General features: G+C 41.0%; 1 protein-coding gene across 3 annotated transcripts in view; it reads right to left on the bottom strand.

Annotated features, from left to right (window-relative positions):
• Positions 1 to 557: 557 nt before the first annotated feature.
• Positions 558 to 18,566, bottom strand: part of lhpp (phospholysine phosphohistidine inorganic pyrophosphate phosphatase) — a 96,923-nt gene continuing 78,914 nt past the window's right edge. For 2 of the 3 annotated variants that reach the window (XM_068002726.1, XM_068002727.1), the window contains exon 7: positions 558 to 971. In XM_068002726.1, the coding sequence (XP_067858827.1) occupies positions 875 to 971 (97 nt within the window). In that variant the 3' untranslated portion in view covers positions 558 to 874. The remainder of the gene's footprint in view (positions 972 to 18,566) is intronic. The other variant, XM_068002728.1, reaches the window with a different exon arrangement.

Raw genomic sequence — 18,566 nt, 5'->3', positions numbered from 1 at the left:
AAGATTATACCACATCTAATGGTACTGGACTGGCAATGTTCAGGGTAATTCTACAACTTATAGTTTCAGTAATGTTTAAGTTAACATTCAAAATTACTACCTTGTAGCTTTACTTTGTATATTGAAGCTGAATATATGAAAATGAACAGATACAAATCCAAGCTGCACTAATGTCACTCATTCTAGCCCAGGGACATGGGCCTTCCGTACGAGATTGTGTGGTAAATTTAGTTTTGAGATTTGTGTATTCATGTTCCCTGGGGACTGGATTAGATTTTAACAAACTGAGTTTGTGATTCTTTTCTTCATCGTGTATCAACTTTTAGAGAGGGAATATAGTTATTCTAACTAGCTAGGCATAACTCAAAATGAGATCCACAAGTGAAATGACCCTGTTCTGGATCATACAGTGGCACTGAGCTCATGACACCACAGTATAATGGAAATCTTCAAAATAAATTTATACTTTCTCATTACTTTTACCATTTGACCTGATAGCAAGCTGTGGGTAATGTTCAGTGTATGAGAAAATCCTATTCAAATGACAAATCTCAATGTCAGATTTAAATTATGTTTATTCAAAGTATTGCAGTCTGATTTACAGGTAACCTGAGTTCGTCAGTGTCTACATAACTATACATAAGTACATTATTTAGGTTTATGTTAATAGTAAACAAACTTTCCACAATTCTTTAATCCAGTAACTACTGCTTTATAACAATCTACAAATCATAAAGAACAGTGCTAATTTTGAGAGGCCATGTAACCTCAAGGATTACAACCCACCTTAGCAGCCAGAGAGTCATTTGTAAATTTCTAATGACCTCACATCCTTTGTTCATCACCGTGTGTTTCTTAGATACCAATGTTCAGGTTATTGGTGTAGATGTTCTAGAAGGATTTTGGCTGCTTGTGCTAAATTGTCCACACACCCATCTGCCTTCACTGTTGGGTGCTTTTCATCACAGGGTCTGAAAATAAAGTCACAGAAAAATAATCCACTGACTGGACACATTGTCCCTTCAAAAATGACCCATCAGGCTTATATGGTTAATCATATGTTATATTCAGAATCCAAAATAGGCTATACTTGTTGATGGAGGTAAATCACAGCTAAGCAGGTAAGGGCTGAATTTTACAAAGCCAGTTTTACATCAAATACCATTATTTCTTTTTATTTGTTCATAAGGAAAGGAACTGTATCTCCAAATGAAATTTTACTATCCCTAGACTTTGTACAAAATGTTGCGAGAACTTTCTCCCAGGATTCTGCCAATGTGGTTCTGAGCCAGCCTCTAGAAGCCATGCAAGAGCTCTCTAAGATGACTCACTGGATTTTCCCTCTTTCTCTCCTCTCTTCCCTCCTTCCCCCACCTCCCCCCAACTGCCTGCAAATCAGGGAAGCATGTGCTTTCCAATTGACCTTTTCCTACAGCAACTGAAAGAAATTGGGAACTCAGCAGTGTGATGAAATCGGAAGCACAAATCCACATAAATAGTGCCACATATCAGTGCTCCAACACACCGCTAATATATGACATCTGCAATTTAGAAAAATCCAAGAGCACCCAAGATGTTGTGACAGCGGTGTATTCTCAACATATGCAGAGGTCTGGGACAACTTGTCTGCATGCTCGCTCAGCCTAGGTTCGCAGTTTGATGTGGGGAAATCTAAAGGTGAGGCAGCGGGCAGGGGAAATTAAAGAACACAAACAAAATGAGCATTCACATTGAGCAGTATGACAGGTGTTTGTTGGTGGAAGCAACTGTTGTCTTAAAAAGGCAAGTGAGTTTTAAATAAAAACTTTCTTTTTATAGAATTTGTTTCCATTTTCCTGACATGGTTAATCCTTAGTCTGGTGTGGCAGAAAACAAGAGAATTGCATGCTCATTCCATGAAGGGCTAACAGTGGTGTGCAAAGCTGTGCGAATGTGTTTCAGCCATTAGTATAAGTAATGGTCTTCACGCTGCTAGTATTTGAGATCTGGACACTCCTGCATAAGTGGCACTAAACACACAACCAGAGTTTGTGAAGAGAGTACAGGGAGCTTTACCTTGTACCTCAGATGCTAAAATGTATGAAGTTTCATTCTCCAGTTTTTTAAAACCAAAGACATGCAAAACAAAAATCCACCCATTCATAGTCAATGGGCACAAAATCTAGCCCCAATTACTGAGCAAAACTGAGCGAGGACGATTTAAAAAAATCATGGAAACAGTGTCATCTTTTAAGGAAGGAAGCACTGTCCTTGGAAATAGAATTCAACCTAATCTTTTAGCTGAATACCACACACAAGAACTTAAGTAACAATACAATTTTTTGTATATCGTAATCTACAATGGGTTGTACAGTAAATACTCATTACTGTGAGCACACTGCTGACTTAGTTCCACCACTTCAGAGAACTGAACATGTATCGAACACAGTGAGTGGTGAAGAGCTGCCAATTTGGTTCAACAACAAAAACTACCAGAAAGTGACAGTTTCGAGAAAACCAGCCAGATGGTAAAGGGAACCACAAAATGATACTATCTCAGAACATAATTAGCTCTCTTCTTACTTCCTTAAACAGTTAAATTGTAGATTAACACACAGTCTTACAAGCAGCACCATCTGTATACACCGTTACCAAATATCAGATAACAGAGTCTGGAATGGAATGCCAGTCAGCGACACATTGGAAGAGTTGAGATGACATTGCATGCCCCAAGAGCAAGCATCACACCACTTCCACTCTAAATAGTTGCACAACCAATTCCATTTGGAAAACAAATGCTGTGCCCATTTTACACCACCTTTCACTGTACAATTTCTTGGCCAACAGGGCAGATGCGCAACCAGACCTCTGACCATGCCTGTCATTTGACGAGCGCTTGGCAGTGCTTGTGAGGGCATGTTGGAGTCACTTCATTTACCTCCGTGTAGGAAGGCATTTGATAAAGTACCACATAATAGACTTGTTAGCAAAATTAAAGCTCATGAGATTAAAGGGATAGTGGCAGCGTGGATACAAAATTGGCTAAGGGAAAGAAAGCAGAGCGTATTGGTGAGCAGTTGTTTTTCAGAATAAAGTATACACCAGTGTTCCCCAAGGGTCAGTATTGGGACTACTGCTCTTTTTGATCAAAATTAATGATCTGGACTTGGGTACATAGGGCTTAATTTCAAAGTATGTAGATGACATGAAACTTGGAAATGTAGTAAACAATGTTAAGGAGAGTAACAGACTTCAGGAGGATACAGGCTAGTGAAATGGGCAGACACATGGCAGATGAAATTTAATGCAGAGAAGTGTGAAGTGGTGCATTTTGGTAGGAAGAATGAGAAGAGGCAATGTAAACTAAATGATGCAATTTTAAAGGGAGTGAAGGAACGGAGAGACCTGGGAGTGAATGAATCTTTGAAGGTGGCAGGCCAAGTTGAGAAGGCTGTTAAAAAAGCATATGAGATCCTTGGCTTTATTGATAGAGGCATAGAGTACAATAGAAAGGAAGTTATGCTAAACCTTTATAAAACACTGAGTAGGCCTGAGCTATTTAGGCCGTAACGCATTGTGTTCAATTCTGGGCACCATACTTTAGGAAGGATGTCAAGAACTTAGAGAGGGTGCAGAAGAGATTTACTAGAATGGTACCAGGCATAAGGGACTTCAGTTATGTGAAGAAATTGGAGAAATTGGGGTTGTTCTCCTTAGAGCAGAGAAGGTTAAGAGTTGTTCAAAATCATGAACGGTTTTGATAGCGTAAATAAGGAGAAACTGTTTCCAATGGCAGAAGGCTTGGTACTGGATACAGATTTAAGGTGATTGGCAAAAGAACCAGAGGCGACATAAGGGAACATTTTTTACGCAGTGAGTTGTTATGATCTGGAATGCACTGCCTGAAAGAGTGATGGAAGCAGATTCAATAATAACTTTCAAAAGGGAATTGGACAAATACTTGAAGGGAAAAAAATTACAGGGCTATGGGGAAAGAGCATGGGAGTGGGACTAATTCAATCGCTCTTTCAAAGAGCCAGCACAGGCACGATGGGCTGAATGGCCTCCTCCTGTGCTGTAGTATACTATGAAATGCCTGTTCTCCACAGTCAATGTAGGAAACCCTCTGTAAGGAGCCACAAATGCAAATTTCCAGCCTGCTTTTTGGTGGCATTGCATTTTGGTGCACCAGTCTTCAGCACCACTGCACTGCCATAATTAGGGTTGCCAACTCTGGTTGGATGTATACCTGGAGATTTTAATCACATGACCTCTCATTTCCAATCAAACAGCCTTTTTTCCCATCTCCAATATTTTTATAAGTAATAAATGAAAGTGTTCAAAGAAAATGCTCCTATGATTTTTTTTCCTGGATTGCTCACCAAAGTGTCCAGGAGATTAAACTTTAATTATTGGAGACTCTGGGAAATCTTGGGGGGTTAGCAACCTTAGCCACATTTCAACTTTACAGCCCAATAATGGGCGGGGGTGAAAAAGTTAAAGAAAGATCAGAGATTATGAGGGTTATATTGGGTAACCCCCGTAACCGGGCTACCTGCGCTGTTGAGTGGCTGCTCACCAGTAGGGGGCCCTCATATCGCGAGTGGCTAGTACCACTTAGAGGCAGCCTGCACCTCTTGAAAGGAAGGTGCATTGTGGCTGCAGGAAGTGGGGGAAGTCAATTGGGAAGTGAATCTGTGCTGCAATATAGTGCAGCTCGGTGATGATGGGAACTCTGGAATTTTTAACGAGCATGAACATTTTCAATGTTTGCGGGACTCTGATATTTGCAAAATATAAGATACAGCTCCGCACGGAGATCAGACATCAACACAGATGCAGGTCCCGTCCCTATGTTTACAAACTGTTGAGTTATTTTAAAACATTGAATAAAGGTTGCACACTACTAAATCCCACATAATTCAATCCGCACACTAGACCCCACTAATCTGCCGATCTGAGTTTGTACCGGGCCTGAGAGCGTGCACTATGGTTCTCTGATGATGCGCTCGAGGCCTTGGTGCAAAAGGTGGACAGAAGAAGTGGCACCCTATATCCGCAGTGGGGGGCAAGAGGCCCTCCAGACATATGCGACCGAGGCAGTGGGGGGCAGTAGGGGACGATGTCAATGCCAGGCGCATAGCAACACAAATATGGTTGAAGTGCAGGAAGAAGTTCAATGCTTTGACACGAATGATCAAGGTGAATGAGGTCAACTGTCAAGTGGCCTCTCCTACCAACTGCACCACTAGCCTCATCCACTGTTCAATGCACTACACTCCCCCATCACCCACATACCAACAAACTCTTTCAATCAGTACTTAGCTCTTACAATCAGATGCTTTCTCTCACCCTCACACATTACCACTATTGCAAGCCGCACACCCACAACTCACAGGTCACACATACTGGCAGCTATTCAATCATGACAGCCAAATCACCCAAACATCTTGCAGGACACTCACTGATACATGTCTCGCTTTCTTGCAGGAGCAAGTGGCAGTGGCTCCATGGAACATGAACCTGCTGTCCTCTCTTAGGGTGACAGAATTCCTGTCCCACCCCTGCCACTCTGCCAGTGCCCTTGCTGCTGCCTGTCAGCTAGTCAGCCCACTCCCCGTAGAGTATTGAAACTTTATTATAGGAACATAGGAACAGGAGTAGGCCATTTAGCCCCTCGAGCCTGTTCTGCCATTCAATGAGATCATGGCTGATCTGTGACCTAACTCCATATACCCTCCTTAACCAAAGGTATAAAGGGATATATGGAGCTAACAAAAATCTATCAATCTCAGATTTAAAATTAACAATTGAGCATCAACTGCCATTTGTGGAAAGGAGTTCCAAACTTCTACCACCCTTTGCATGTAGAAATATTTCCTAACTTCACTCCTGCAAGTCCTAGCTCTAATTTTTAGGCTACGTCCCCTCGTCCTAATATTCAAGTATAGGGGACCTCCAAAACAGGTACAAATGCATCAGCAGCCAGAAGCAATAATCCAGCAACTAACCTGCAACTCCTGCATGATCACTTTAAATAGCGCTGGTAGGGGGTCTGCCATGGTGTTTAAGACCTGTTCAGCTGTGTGAGGTTAAGACAGTGCGTTGGCTGGAGCATTGAGTTCCAAAATCGCATCTGTCCCTTTAAATTAGCATTGCACACTGACCTACTGCATTTTCTCCCTACTTAACATGGTGCCGGCGATCATTATCTGTGCGTGTGCGAATACCTTTACCAATATGGCATCCGGTGCACAGCACGCCAGAAGTGCACGCGTGCATCCTGGATGCCGTTTTGGGTTTTTAGGAGTCCGCGTAGCGCCTACATAACGGGTGCAACAGGGCCCTATTAAGACCCCCATTGATCTTGTGAACACTAATTGCAGTGTATGTATGTCACACCTTCCCAGCATCACCTGTCTCACACATGCTTGATTTACATAGGCACACGGGACAAGCTTCAGATCCACTGTCAAATCTGGGCTACCTGGAATCAGATCACTGCCAGGAAAGACAAAATTTGTTTTAAATTGAGTTATCTCTTATAGCATTAGAGGAAGAAAAATTATACTACTTGGACAGAACAAAAGTTACTCCAGGGCAGATTGCTTGCACACTGTAGTAATCCTTGGTCTTTAAATAACTCACTTCTGTCATCAGCACATTTCCCCCCAGCCACTCCATGCAAGTAGATGTAATGCTGTTTGTGCAATATCTTACCAAACTTGTACTTACAGTACCTGCATTGTGTTAACATATAATTTAGTTAAACCTAACCCTTTGTTTCCTGCTCACCAGCTGACTTTCTATCCATGCTTCTATATTTTCCCTTAATCTATTCACCTGAATGTTTGTGACAAACCTGCCGAGGCACACCTTATCGAATGCCTTCTGAAAATACATATATAATAAATCTACTGCATTCCCTTTATCTACATAATCCATCACCTCAGATAATTTAAATTTGTGAAATACAATTTGCCTTTAACAACCATGCTGGCTGTCCTTCACCAACCCATGCATCTCTACATGCTAACTAATTTTATTTCAAATTATGGATTCTAAGAATTTATCCTTAAATGTCTTTGGAATAACTGGTTTATAATGACCTGATCCATCTCTCTCACTTCTTGAGGGTTGTTACGCTGACTACCCTCTAGTCCCCTGGCACAATTTGGGAATTTGAGGATTGAAAAATTGTGCCATCTCTTCTCTGACTTGCTTCAACAGCCTTGGGTGCAAATCATCAGGACCTGGTGACATATCTACAATGAGTTTGGCTACTTGGTTCCATGACCAATCCCTTTTCTACAGTTATCTCTAACAATTGTTCTTCTAGTACACCTACATTCTCACTTCCATCATTTGGAAAAACATGCAAAACATTTAATATCTTCACTGTAACTTCATCCTCCAAAACTAAATACTCCCCTCATCCTAACCTCTAACTACTCTTTCAATTTTTATATGCTTTATAAAAGGAAATATGGATTTTTATCTGCTAATCTTTTCACATATTCCTTTTAGCTCGTCTGATTTCCTTTTTTCACCTCCCCAATACACTTTCTATATTTTTCCTGCTTATTTTTTAGTATTGTTAGCCCTAATTTTAACATTTGGCTCTATTTTAAATTTAGGTTCAATTTTAATCTCCACTCAACCAAGGAATTCTATACATTGAAGCACCCTATTTTCACCTTATAGGAATATATTTATTTTGTACATTATTCATTTAAAATTCCCCACTGCTAATCCATCACCCTGTTTGCTAACTTTTCCGCCCACTTTATTTGGGTCAGATCCCTTCTTATCTCACTGAACTTGGCTTTTTTCTGGTCTGGTATCCTAATTTTTGATACTTTATTATCCTGTTCCATTTTCATACTGAACCAAACAATGTTAGAACATAAGAAATAGGAGCAGGAGTAGGCCATATGGCCCTCAAGCCTGCTCCACCATTCAATCAGATCATGGCTGATCTTCAACCTCAACTCCACTTTCCTGCCCATTCTCCATGTCCCTTGATTTCCCCTAGAGTCCAAAAAACGATCTATCTCAGCCTTGTACATATTCAATGACTCAGCATCCACAGCCCTCTGGGGTAGAGAATTCCAAAGATTCACAACCCAATGAGTGAAGAAATTCCTCCTCATCTCAGTCTTAAATGGCCGACCCCTTATCCTGCGATTATGCCCTCTAGATATAGATTTTCCGGCCAGGGGAAACAACCTCTCAGCCTCTACCCTATCAAGCCCTCTCAGAATCTTATATGTTTCAATGAGATGTTGTGGTCACTGTTTTCCAACTGTTCTCTTCTCATCAATTAGTTGTTCCACTTTCTTTTCTGTTGGATGAAGAATATACTGATCTAGGAAACAGACTAAACCCCATATCCTCTCCATCAGAAAGATAGCTTACTTCCACCTCTACAACAATGCCCATTTCTGTCCCTACTTCATCCCCTCTGCCACTGAAACCTTCATACTGCCACTGAACCCCTACCCAAACAGACAAATTGCAGCAGTGACCAGAGCACAGGACAAGCCCACCTCAACATCTGGGACTAAATTTTAACCCCACGAGTGGGTGGGTTGGGGGAGAGTGGGAAGGTAAAAATTGTAAAAAACTAAAACCCGACCCCGAGTCGCCTCTAACCTGCCCACTCCCGGTTTTAACGGGACGAGGGGTGGGCGACCAACCTGCTCTTAGGAGGCAGGTCAGTCAGTGAAAGCTTTCAAGGAGGCTGCAGGCTTCCATTTTGACAGCTTTTTTATTTTCAACTCCTGGGGGCCGGGGTTCCTGGGCCTTCTGCTTCATGCCACATGAGAGGAGGAGGCAAGAAGGCCCAAAACAGCAGGTGAGTGCTTTTATCTCACTGCTTGTGGGCCCGGAGGAGCAGGAGTGCTTCCCTCAGGCCCAACAAGCCTACCTGCAGCGACCCCACCACCCCAACGACCTCTGACCCCACGATCTCCGACCACCCTGATTACTCCCGACCCCTCCGAGGACCAACCCCCCCCCCCAAATCTAAGACTTACCTTCTCGCATCTGCTTCTGTCCTCTTCTCTCGTCCGACTGACAGCTGGCCTGTCAATCAGGCTGGCCTGGTGGATGGGAACTCGACAAAAAAACACGTCTTTATGTCAAAATCGCAAGGACATCCGGGAAACCCGTACTTCTGGGTTTTCCATCAGGAATTTCCTCCCCACGGCCCCTCACCACCGGGTTAAAATTTACCCCGGGAGTTATCCGTGACATCAAACCTTCGTGTCCTACTCTGCTGTATCCGTAACCCGGTCTGGTACTCGATCCCTATAGCTAGACCAGAGTCCCTGGATCCACCTCTCTGTTGGCAAATGGCCAGCCCCAAATAAAACAGACTTTATAAAAAGGCACTTAGCCCCATCCTCCAAGCTTTTGTAGAATTTTATGAGGCACCCCCTACTTTCCATCATGGGTGGCCCTGTGGCTACTGAGGTTGAGGTGGGGGGGGGGGATTAAAAAGATAGAGGGGAGGAAGTTAATGGTGTTGGGGGTCATTCATCAGGCAGCCTGCACCCTTTTTTCTGCTTTACGACTTTCCTGCTCAGCTTCAAATTTTAAATGGGAAGGGAGGATGGGGGAGGCAAGAAATACACAAACCCCTGGGAGGGAGAGGCCAGGGTCTGATCACTGACTTACTGAGGCCAGGTACAGCAATTGCGAAAGGAGACTTTCATTTCTGCATTTCAATCAATTTGAATCAAGGTCCCAGAGCTGAAAGGACAATATTTTAACTCTCGCTGCCAGTCACCAATATTTGCTTAAACTGCAAAAGGCACATCAGTGGAATTACAACGCTGTTCTCTGGGACTGTAAATGGTAATGGCGTGTGCAGAGAAAAGTCTGCCCAGCAAGCACACATTCCTTTACCTTTGTCACCAAAAGGAAGATTCAGTTTGGGGCCGACATGGATTTACCATGGCTAAAACCAGAGACAAATCTGCTACCGTCTGCCCAGGGAAAAGTCACACCTACTGTCTCCTAAATCCTAAATGCAATACAACAAAGCAGCAATACATCTGAATACAAAGAGCTCATTTGTACAAAGAAATGTTACATACGAGTGAAATAGGAGGACACCACATACAGAGCTGAGATCATAGCCACATTCACAGCAGTGTGCCGCTTCGTCAGTTTTAGTTGCAGGCCAAAATAAGCTTTCCAACGGCTTTTATTCGCAGAAAGATGTCAACCGCATTTCAATTCACTGTACCACAGCATTTCAATTCTTTGAAAGTAAAACTGTCCAATCAGCCTTTAATTTGATTTACTTTATGTTCTCGGTGTTTATGAATTTCAACATACGATGATGCAACCCACAAGGTGTTTTCCATCCTGACAAACACATTCCATACTGTATATTTAAGAGAATGGCACAATGCCCAGCTTTGTCCTAGAGTCTAAGGTATTTGTGCCTGCACTCAATCATGAATTGACATTTTAATTGTCAATTTAAAGACAGATCAGTCACACCATGATGGTGGCACCTCACAAAAGTCAAATTAAAATGGCACTTTGAGAATGAAGATCAGATGAATGGATAGGACAACCTTTTCAAAAGTAAAACAGGAGCCCTATGTCCAAACTTGGTTATTATGCCAATTTACACAACCAGTTGAAAAATTAATAAGGGAATAATGCAGAATAACTCATGCCTGACTACATTTCTCCGCTCGAATTGCTAAGAAAAATCAGGTTATACAAATGTTTTATGTGAGGTGTGAGCCACTAGTAAAATGTAAGTAGGTTGGAGATTAGTTTGCCATTTTGTGCAGTCCATCTGCACGTGATTCTATTTACCCCGTGTTATTCTGTTGTGAAGAGAAATAAAGTGTATTTAGTTATTTCAACAATGATAAGTGTAGAAGCACATACTTAGGCAGCAAAGATAAATCTTTTACCTTGAATTGGGAACAATGAAAACTTTTAAAATATTATCATACCACAAGGTAGATAATGAGACATGTTTGAGTCACCTTACTGCCGTACTATGATTGGCTGTAGAGGACTGAACCCGAGATGGAGCTTAAGGTGAAATTAATAACTTGGATCTAGAGCCCTCTGGTCTGGAGTCCAACACCATTACCAGAACTACCAGGTTGACTCGTGATTTTGGTGGGGGGAGTTGTACAGAGCAAGACTCCTTCTACTGTACTGGGCAGAAATGCTTCAAAATGCCAAAAATGTGGACACAGCTTTGAAAAAGGAGTTTTTCAATCAATCCATGTTGTTTCATAAATAGTCACACTTTGCAGATAAGTATTCGTAACATAATTTGCCATTACTGGATAAAACACACTGCCATTGGGAAGATGCAACAGTTGCACGGTGACACATCATGTAGGTTCACCAACTTGAGGCATGAAGGGAGTACCAGGATGCAGGTTCAGTCTCCTGGCCAGCTCAGAATGGCAATGAAAACTTAAGAGTAGATTGTACACCAGGCTGGCAGAGCTGTCGACAGGTGAGATTTTCAGCTGTGAGTCAGCCAAATACTGGAGGCATCGCCTTGTGGCAAAAACAAATGGTTAAATGTGGCAAACTGCATCATCACATACATTTTAGGTGACGGCTTGTTTTCCTCCCCCACTCACCTTTCTTCCCCCCCCACCAATTTTCTCTCCGTTTGCTAGCAGTCTGGATGCCCTTCACTCAAGTGACCGTTCATCATTACATGTTATCGGGGTTTAAGTAGACAGTTTGCCTACATAACAGTCACTGAACCTCAAAGTAAACATTTGTATTTGAGGTGCTTTGAGATGTTTGTGGCGCATAGCAAAATGCTACAATGCGAACCCTTCTTTCTATGCATGCCCCGGGTATCTTTAAATTAGTGTTAGAATTATTAAAGTTCTAACATTAATCTAGTACCAATTGCCCCTCTGTCCACAAAAGCCCACCAACAACTTTGGATGCTATCAGGTTCCAGGGGTTTGGCAGACTCCTTCCTGTGTTAATGCATAAAAGCAGTAGGATGCAGTCATATACTTGCCAAGTTTGGCTTTTTCATTGGTTGGAGTCACAGACTTTATAGCTGGCATTAGGCCAATAGAAAACCCAAATTTTCTAAACTTTAATGGTGGGAAGGAGAAAAAAAGTAATTGAATAGTTTTTTTTCTGAAACAAGGTAGGATAGATCAGGCAGAAAAATTAAAGCTAATAAATATAGATTAGAACTGGGAAGGAGAGAGAACGGCACAAAAGAGGGTTGTTCCATCAGACACTTTTTTTTAAAGATTGTTAAAATTGTGTTTTGAATATAGGCTAGCTCGATAAGATTATTATATTAATAAAGCTGCTCTTGATTACAACAGCTGAGATACCGTAAGTGCTTGCTCGAGCATTGCAGTGTATGAACTAAAAACTAAACCAATCTGCCCTGGGATTTCCCTGGACCTGTCGGCAACCTTAGGGTTGAAGTGAAACAGCAAAAGAAAAAACCAACGCTGCTGAACGAAACAACAAAATGCAATTTCAGGGGATAGGGACAACGCTGATGAATTGGAAAACTTACATAAAGTCCAACATTTCTTTTATAGTTTCAAATGAAAATAAGAGATACTGAAAATACAGGATAGCAGCAGGTTCCAACAAAAGCACAAGCTTGGCAACATCATAGATTTTCTGGTTCTTCTCACGCATTAACTGAAAATACTATCAAGCTTTAGAACCACACCTGGCTGCCAATGACATGGAAATCTTCGCAGTTGAAAGATGAGAACCGTGAGCATTTAATCAGAACATCCATTTCATTTCATCCATTATTCAAACAAAAGTTGACTGGCAGTAATTTGTCTTTTTACTCGTAACATTGATAATTTGTTGAATATTGAAGTGCCAAGAAGCTCCTGGCAGTATTGTGATAAGCATCTCCCATTTATTACTTTCTCCCCTCTCCATCTACAAGTTGTACTTATACTGTGCCTTTAATGTAGAAAAGATGTTGCAAGATGCACAAAGGAAAAAAAATTGGAGGCGAAGCCAAAGGAAACATTAGGAGTGATCAAAAGTGGGATTTATGACAGGTTTTAAAGGGAGAGAGGGAGGTGGAGATGCAGAAGGGGTTTAGGGAGGGAATTCAGAGCATGGGACCAAGGTGGCTAAAGGAATAAGTACCAATGATGGGGCAGAGAGGGGTGGGGTTGCACAATAGGTTGGATTCAGGAATGAAAACATTTAGGGGGTGTGGTTGTAGAGCTGGAGGAGGTTAGAGATAGGGAGAGGCAAGGCCATGGAGGGGTTTAAATACTAGGAGGAGAATTTTAAATTTATGGGGTGGGGGAAGCCAATGTATGACAGTGAGGACATGAGTGATGGGGAAGAACAACAGAGTTGAAATTAATGCAAGGTGGAGGATGGGAGGCTGTCCAGGAGAGCACAGGCCTAGTCATGACAAAGGCGTGGATGAGGGCTTCAGCAGCAGATGAGCTAAGCATTCTTTGCAATAGAGGGGATATGGGTTTGGAAACTCAATTTGGAAATGAATAGGACTCCAAGGTTACGGACAGTTTGGTTCCCCCGAGACAGTAGCCAAGGAGGAGGATGGAGTCAGTGGCAATTACACAGAGTTTATAATGGGGGCTGAAGGCAATGGCTTTGGTCTTCCCAATGTTTAACTGGAGGAAATTAAGGTTCATCCAAGACTGGATGTCACAAAACCCCTCTGGGCCAACAGACAGGCCGACTAATGTTTCTGCATTTGTCATGTGATTCACGTGCAATTATCCACCCTTTCTGCCTCAGGTTTGTGATCTAATATATGCACTATGTTGGCAGTTCCAGATGCTTCTTTTGCTAGACCTTGACCACACCATCAACTCAGTAGTTGTGGCCCAGTTAGAGCGACGTTTGATTTGTTGTTTGTATAATTTGATTTTCAAATTGCATTTATGTAATACGATCACAAATACAGCACCAAATCCTTGTATAATATGGACATATGAAAGAGTCTGTCTGAGGTCTGCAACCATTCTACATTACACTGTCGCACATTCATCTAGTTGGAAATTCGATCATCACAAAGCAGGACTCAATCCAGCAGCAAAAATTTTTAAAATTAAAAAATACACAATATTTCCCAATATTGGGACTTATGTAAAAAATGTGTGATCAAATGTAAATTACCCCCTTCATCTGATAAATGGTCATATCCGAAACCCTTGCACAGGACCAGTTGCAGCAGTCCTCTTGTTACCATTCCAACTTCATGTCTGTACCATTTTTTCTTCTTGCCAATAGTCCCTTTTTGTAATTGCCCATTTCTCTGTAAGTTGCCTCCTCCTTGTCCGATAAAACTGACCTCTGCTCTGTTCCCACCATAAAGCTACGCTTTCTAAGCTATTGGAGCAGTAATTACCACCTGGATTGAAGTACTTGGGATCAAAATATGGCCATGATGAGCAGAATAGCCAGTGTTGCAGGTATTTTAATTAAATGAGTGAGTTTCGCGACCAAGGGTGGGGAGGCATTGTAGGGAGAGAAACGTCACATTGTGTGACTTTGTTACTGTGATTATTGTCAGTTTATGTGGAAAAAAGGGGCTTGTGAGAGGGGCCAAACCACTCAATTCAAATACACATATTCTGAGGGATTTCTCCAAGTATGTGTTTGAATGGCCGCTCTTTTTGAACTTATCATTTAAATTCATGAGGTCCTAGTAGTTATTCTGAGGGCATTAAAATGAGCGAGTCTATCTAGAGCCTTTTTGTCTATACTCTGCAAAGTGATTCTGCTTGTAAGAGCTAAGACAGAAATTCTGAAATTGATGAAAAAAAAATCTCAGCATCTAAAAATTATTTATAGTAGAGTCTTGGCATAGAAGTTGGAAACTATTATTTTCTACTATATGAAGAGTTAGCTAAGCTTACTGACTACTACAGAAATGTTGTATTTCTGCTACTATTCACTTACTCTGTTATAGTTTAATAAATGTATTTGGCAGTTAAAGGCTAACCATTCTAATCCCCTTTGAAAACAAAGAGAATTCTCATGAAGGCACAACACAGAACCAATAGTTGACATAGTGTGAAAAAGGGTTTCCTATTGATTTCCTGGGCACACAATGGGTTTTACCCAGGTATCAGGGCAAGTGAAAACACTCTCTAGAATGAAGGAGGCTGGATTCATTCAGCAGCATAGTCTGAAACACATTGCAAAATTATTTAGAGTAAAAAGAATAAAACGAAAAATGTAACAAATACCATTAAAATGTCTTGAGATTAAAGAGAATAGTTGCAATTTATCAACTTCATTATAACGATTATTCTTAAAAATGTTAGAAGTCTAGTTATATAGACAACCAAAATCTACACTGAGCAGGGTGTAACGAACATCAGAGTAAATAAAAAGGCATTACAGTGAAAAGGCATTTCTGTGTATGTGAAAGGGGATATTTCTGTAGGCCCAGTTGTAGAGAGCTGAAACAGGTATCAAGTTAATAAGTCTCAGCATGTCAGAACTTGAATTCAGCACAAACATGAAATAACGATGCTATAAATTCATCCTAGGCTGGTGTTAACACACCAACTAACAGACGACATCTGTGCTGAACACAACTGCTGTCCCCTTAATCTGGTTTATCAATTTAACAGGTTCAGTCCAAACACTGAGTTTAATTTTTAATTTTAGCCTCATGACTAATCTCTATCTCAAACTGTACTAATTTGAAAAAGTTCATAGTATTTGAATCAGTAAACAAGGATACCTTCCCTCAAAAATAAAATGGCAGTTTGAGTTGTTCTTACAATTAATCAGCTTTTTTAGAAAAATGCAAAAAAATACACAATATTGAGCAGTGCTCCTAGGAAGATGTTTATAGGCTGTAGCCAGATATGTTCCCTGCAGACATCAAACTCCATAACTCTGCTCCATAGCTGCAGCACAGGCTTACACACTGAAACCTTCAGAACCACACAGCTTAAGGCTTCTTTCAACAGAGAGGAACTGCAAACATTTGGTACAGCCTGCAGCACGTGGTTAGTTGAAACGTTCTACCAGCCCTCCACTTCTAAGGAGGGTGAAGGGTTTGTTTTTGCAGTGACTCTCAATAAAAAAGATGAAGACTGATGAGATTATTTTGGGGAAAATGAACGATCACACCAGGGATTAGTTTGATAAGGGCAAGCCTTGCTGAAGTAAACAAAGTACACTTCTAGAAGGAGCATTTCAAAATAACTGTACGGCCTGTTTTTCTAGGACCACACTTTGTGCCACTGCATTCTTTAAACTATATAGAAACATTTTATTTACTGTTACACTGAGCCCTTTAGAAGATGCTCTCTGATAACATCATGCCTTTCTTAAACTATATTTTTAAAGGGATACCATCTTTATACTGAGATTTATTTACATAACCGAGTGGATTCTTTATTTCTTCAGTTCACTTTATTCTGAATGCTTGCCATCTTAAGACCAGTGTTTAGAAATACACAGAACTCAATATTGTATTTAAGCAGAGTGTTACAGAGCTGTTTCTAACTGGTTATACTCAACTCCTTCAAGTCAATAACCTATTTGACTGCTAGATAACACACAATACCAGAGTATAGTGATCTTTATTCTATGTGTTATGCAATTATACCGAAGTCTTTACAGTCTTCATGAAAATGCTTGGAATTAAATTGGAAAGATTTGCGAAACACACAATGCTATTGTGTAAATTATATCGAATGCCTCGTGCATCATTTGTGTGTGAGGAGATTGGGGAGAAGAACCTTGCATCATATTGGTCACCAAAAATGGCTCACCAAACATTTTTTCACGAAGACAGTGGGATTTAACCTGTAATGGACATGACCATTTTCTTTTCTGATCAAATTTGACCACAGCTGAACTGGAGATGATTAGTATTTCCATGCTATCTACTGTCAGATTCTTGGAGGGGAGTATGGAAGCAGAAGAAGTGGGGGTTGACAGGAGGCTGAACTTGAACACTGAGTTGAAGACTGTTATATTTCAGCAGCCAATCCCACAAACACTGAAAAAATTGGCTACTTATTAGTAAACAGCAAGATATCACTTTAGATACTTTTACCTTAATAATCAGGCCCCAGAACAGCAATGCTCAAATGGAGAACTGCGTCCTCCATGTACACCAAACCCAATTTATATTGCAATCTGTCACTGACGTGGTCAATTTGCAAGAGATTTGGATGATGTACTGATATCAGTGTACAGCTGCAGACTACAGGCCAGGGGGGTAATTTTGACTTAGTGTGATTCATTGATGAAAATAAAAAAAAAAAATCGGGAGAGGTGTAAAATAGGCTGCCAATTCGTTATCACCTGTTTTACACTATTGCACAAAGTCAAAGTTACCCCCCAGGGATGCAATAATTTAAACTTTTCTGCACATGCATCATCATGGCAAGATCTAGGAACTGACAGAGCAGTTGTGTTTTTGTATGTTTGCATCAAGACACAAGTGTGCAGATGCACATCATCAGCTCTGGATGTTTAGCAAAGACAGGAAGCACTTAATCCGACAGATCACAAGACCCACAAAAATCTGGAGTTCCAGTGCCATCAGGGCTCCAGAGGTCAAGTCCTTTATATTGGTGAATGTCATCAACAGGAGGAAAGCCACATATCATCTCACAGTGGAACAGAGCCACTATGAGATGATCCTGTTGCGCATTAGTACCTGACTGCAGTCTGGCACTGATTATAATGGGAGTACCTGTGTGGAGATCAAGACCATAGGCTGATTACTGCTTTGTTAGTTATACCAACTCTATAAAGGCATGGATCTCAGTGGGAATAACTACTATTCTACTAATATCTGATAGCATTAAATACTACACAAATTGTTTTAGATTTGTGAAACTGACCAGAAATGGACATGTAGCCAGCCTATTGGAAACTGTAGCTCTAAAGGGGAAGGTAACCCTAAGGGTTGAGTAACATAACAGATAATTACTTCAACTATGGATTTATTTCCTGATCACTGCTAAATTATCTTCATTTACTGGATCCTTCATGGACATTTTTCAGGCAGCCAAAATGGAAGAGATATTTTGAGGTAACATCAACTAGGAATCTCTTTCACCAATCCTGTGGACTCATTTAAAAAAGAAGTCTTCAGTCCTTTTGATTCCTACGAATGATGCCAAAATTGATCAGGTGGCAGAGGCAGTAGGGTATATGCTTTCAGGCCTCTGTGCACTATCCACGAGGTGAGCAAGAGCAGTATGGGATAAACTGCACTCCAATTTTTTTCTTCTGCCTTAGGAGATAATTAGTTATTTAGATTTTTTTTAAAGCTTAGTCATAGAATGCGATTTTGGTAGGATAACGTCTTTGATACACATTTGTGCAAAATACAGTTCGTGGCTAGAGAGAGTAACAAATCTTCATAGGTCACTGGAATTAATTGGGCTTGACTTAAAATCTAATCACTGATAAGGATGAAGTAATAAGCATGGCAAAGGGTTAATATACTTGATTTAATGCATCTGTTTCATTTTTACACTGCAGGGTTTCACTGTATTTACAAGTGACACTTAAACTGAACTGAAAGGATTAAAGACAAGAGTGTGGTCTGCTGG

The sequence above is a fragment of the Heptranchias perlo genome, chromosome 21 (assembly GCF_035084215.1).
Source record: "Heptranchias perlo isolate sHepPer1 chromosome 21, sHepPer1.hap1, whole genome shotgun sequence".
In the NCBI taxonomy this organism is placed as follows: domain Eukaryota; kingdom Metazoa; phylum Chordata; class Chondrichthyes; order Hexanchiformes; family Hexanchidae; genus Heptranchias; species Heptranchias perlo.
Note: the sequence above shows the minus strand (reverse complement) of the source record. Positions and strands in the feature narration are given on the sequence as shown.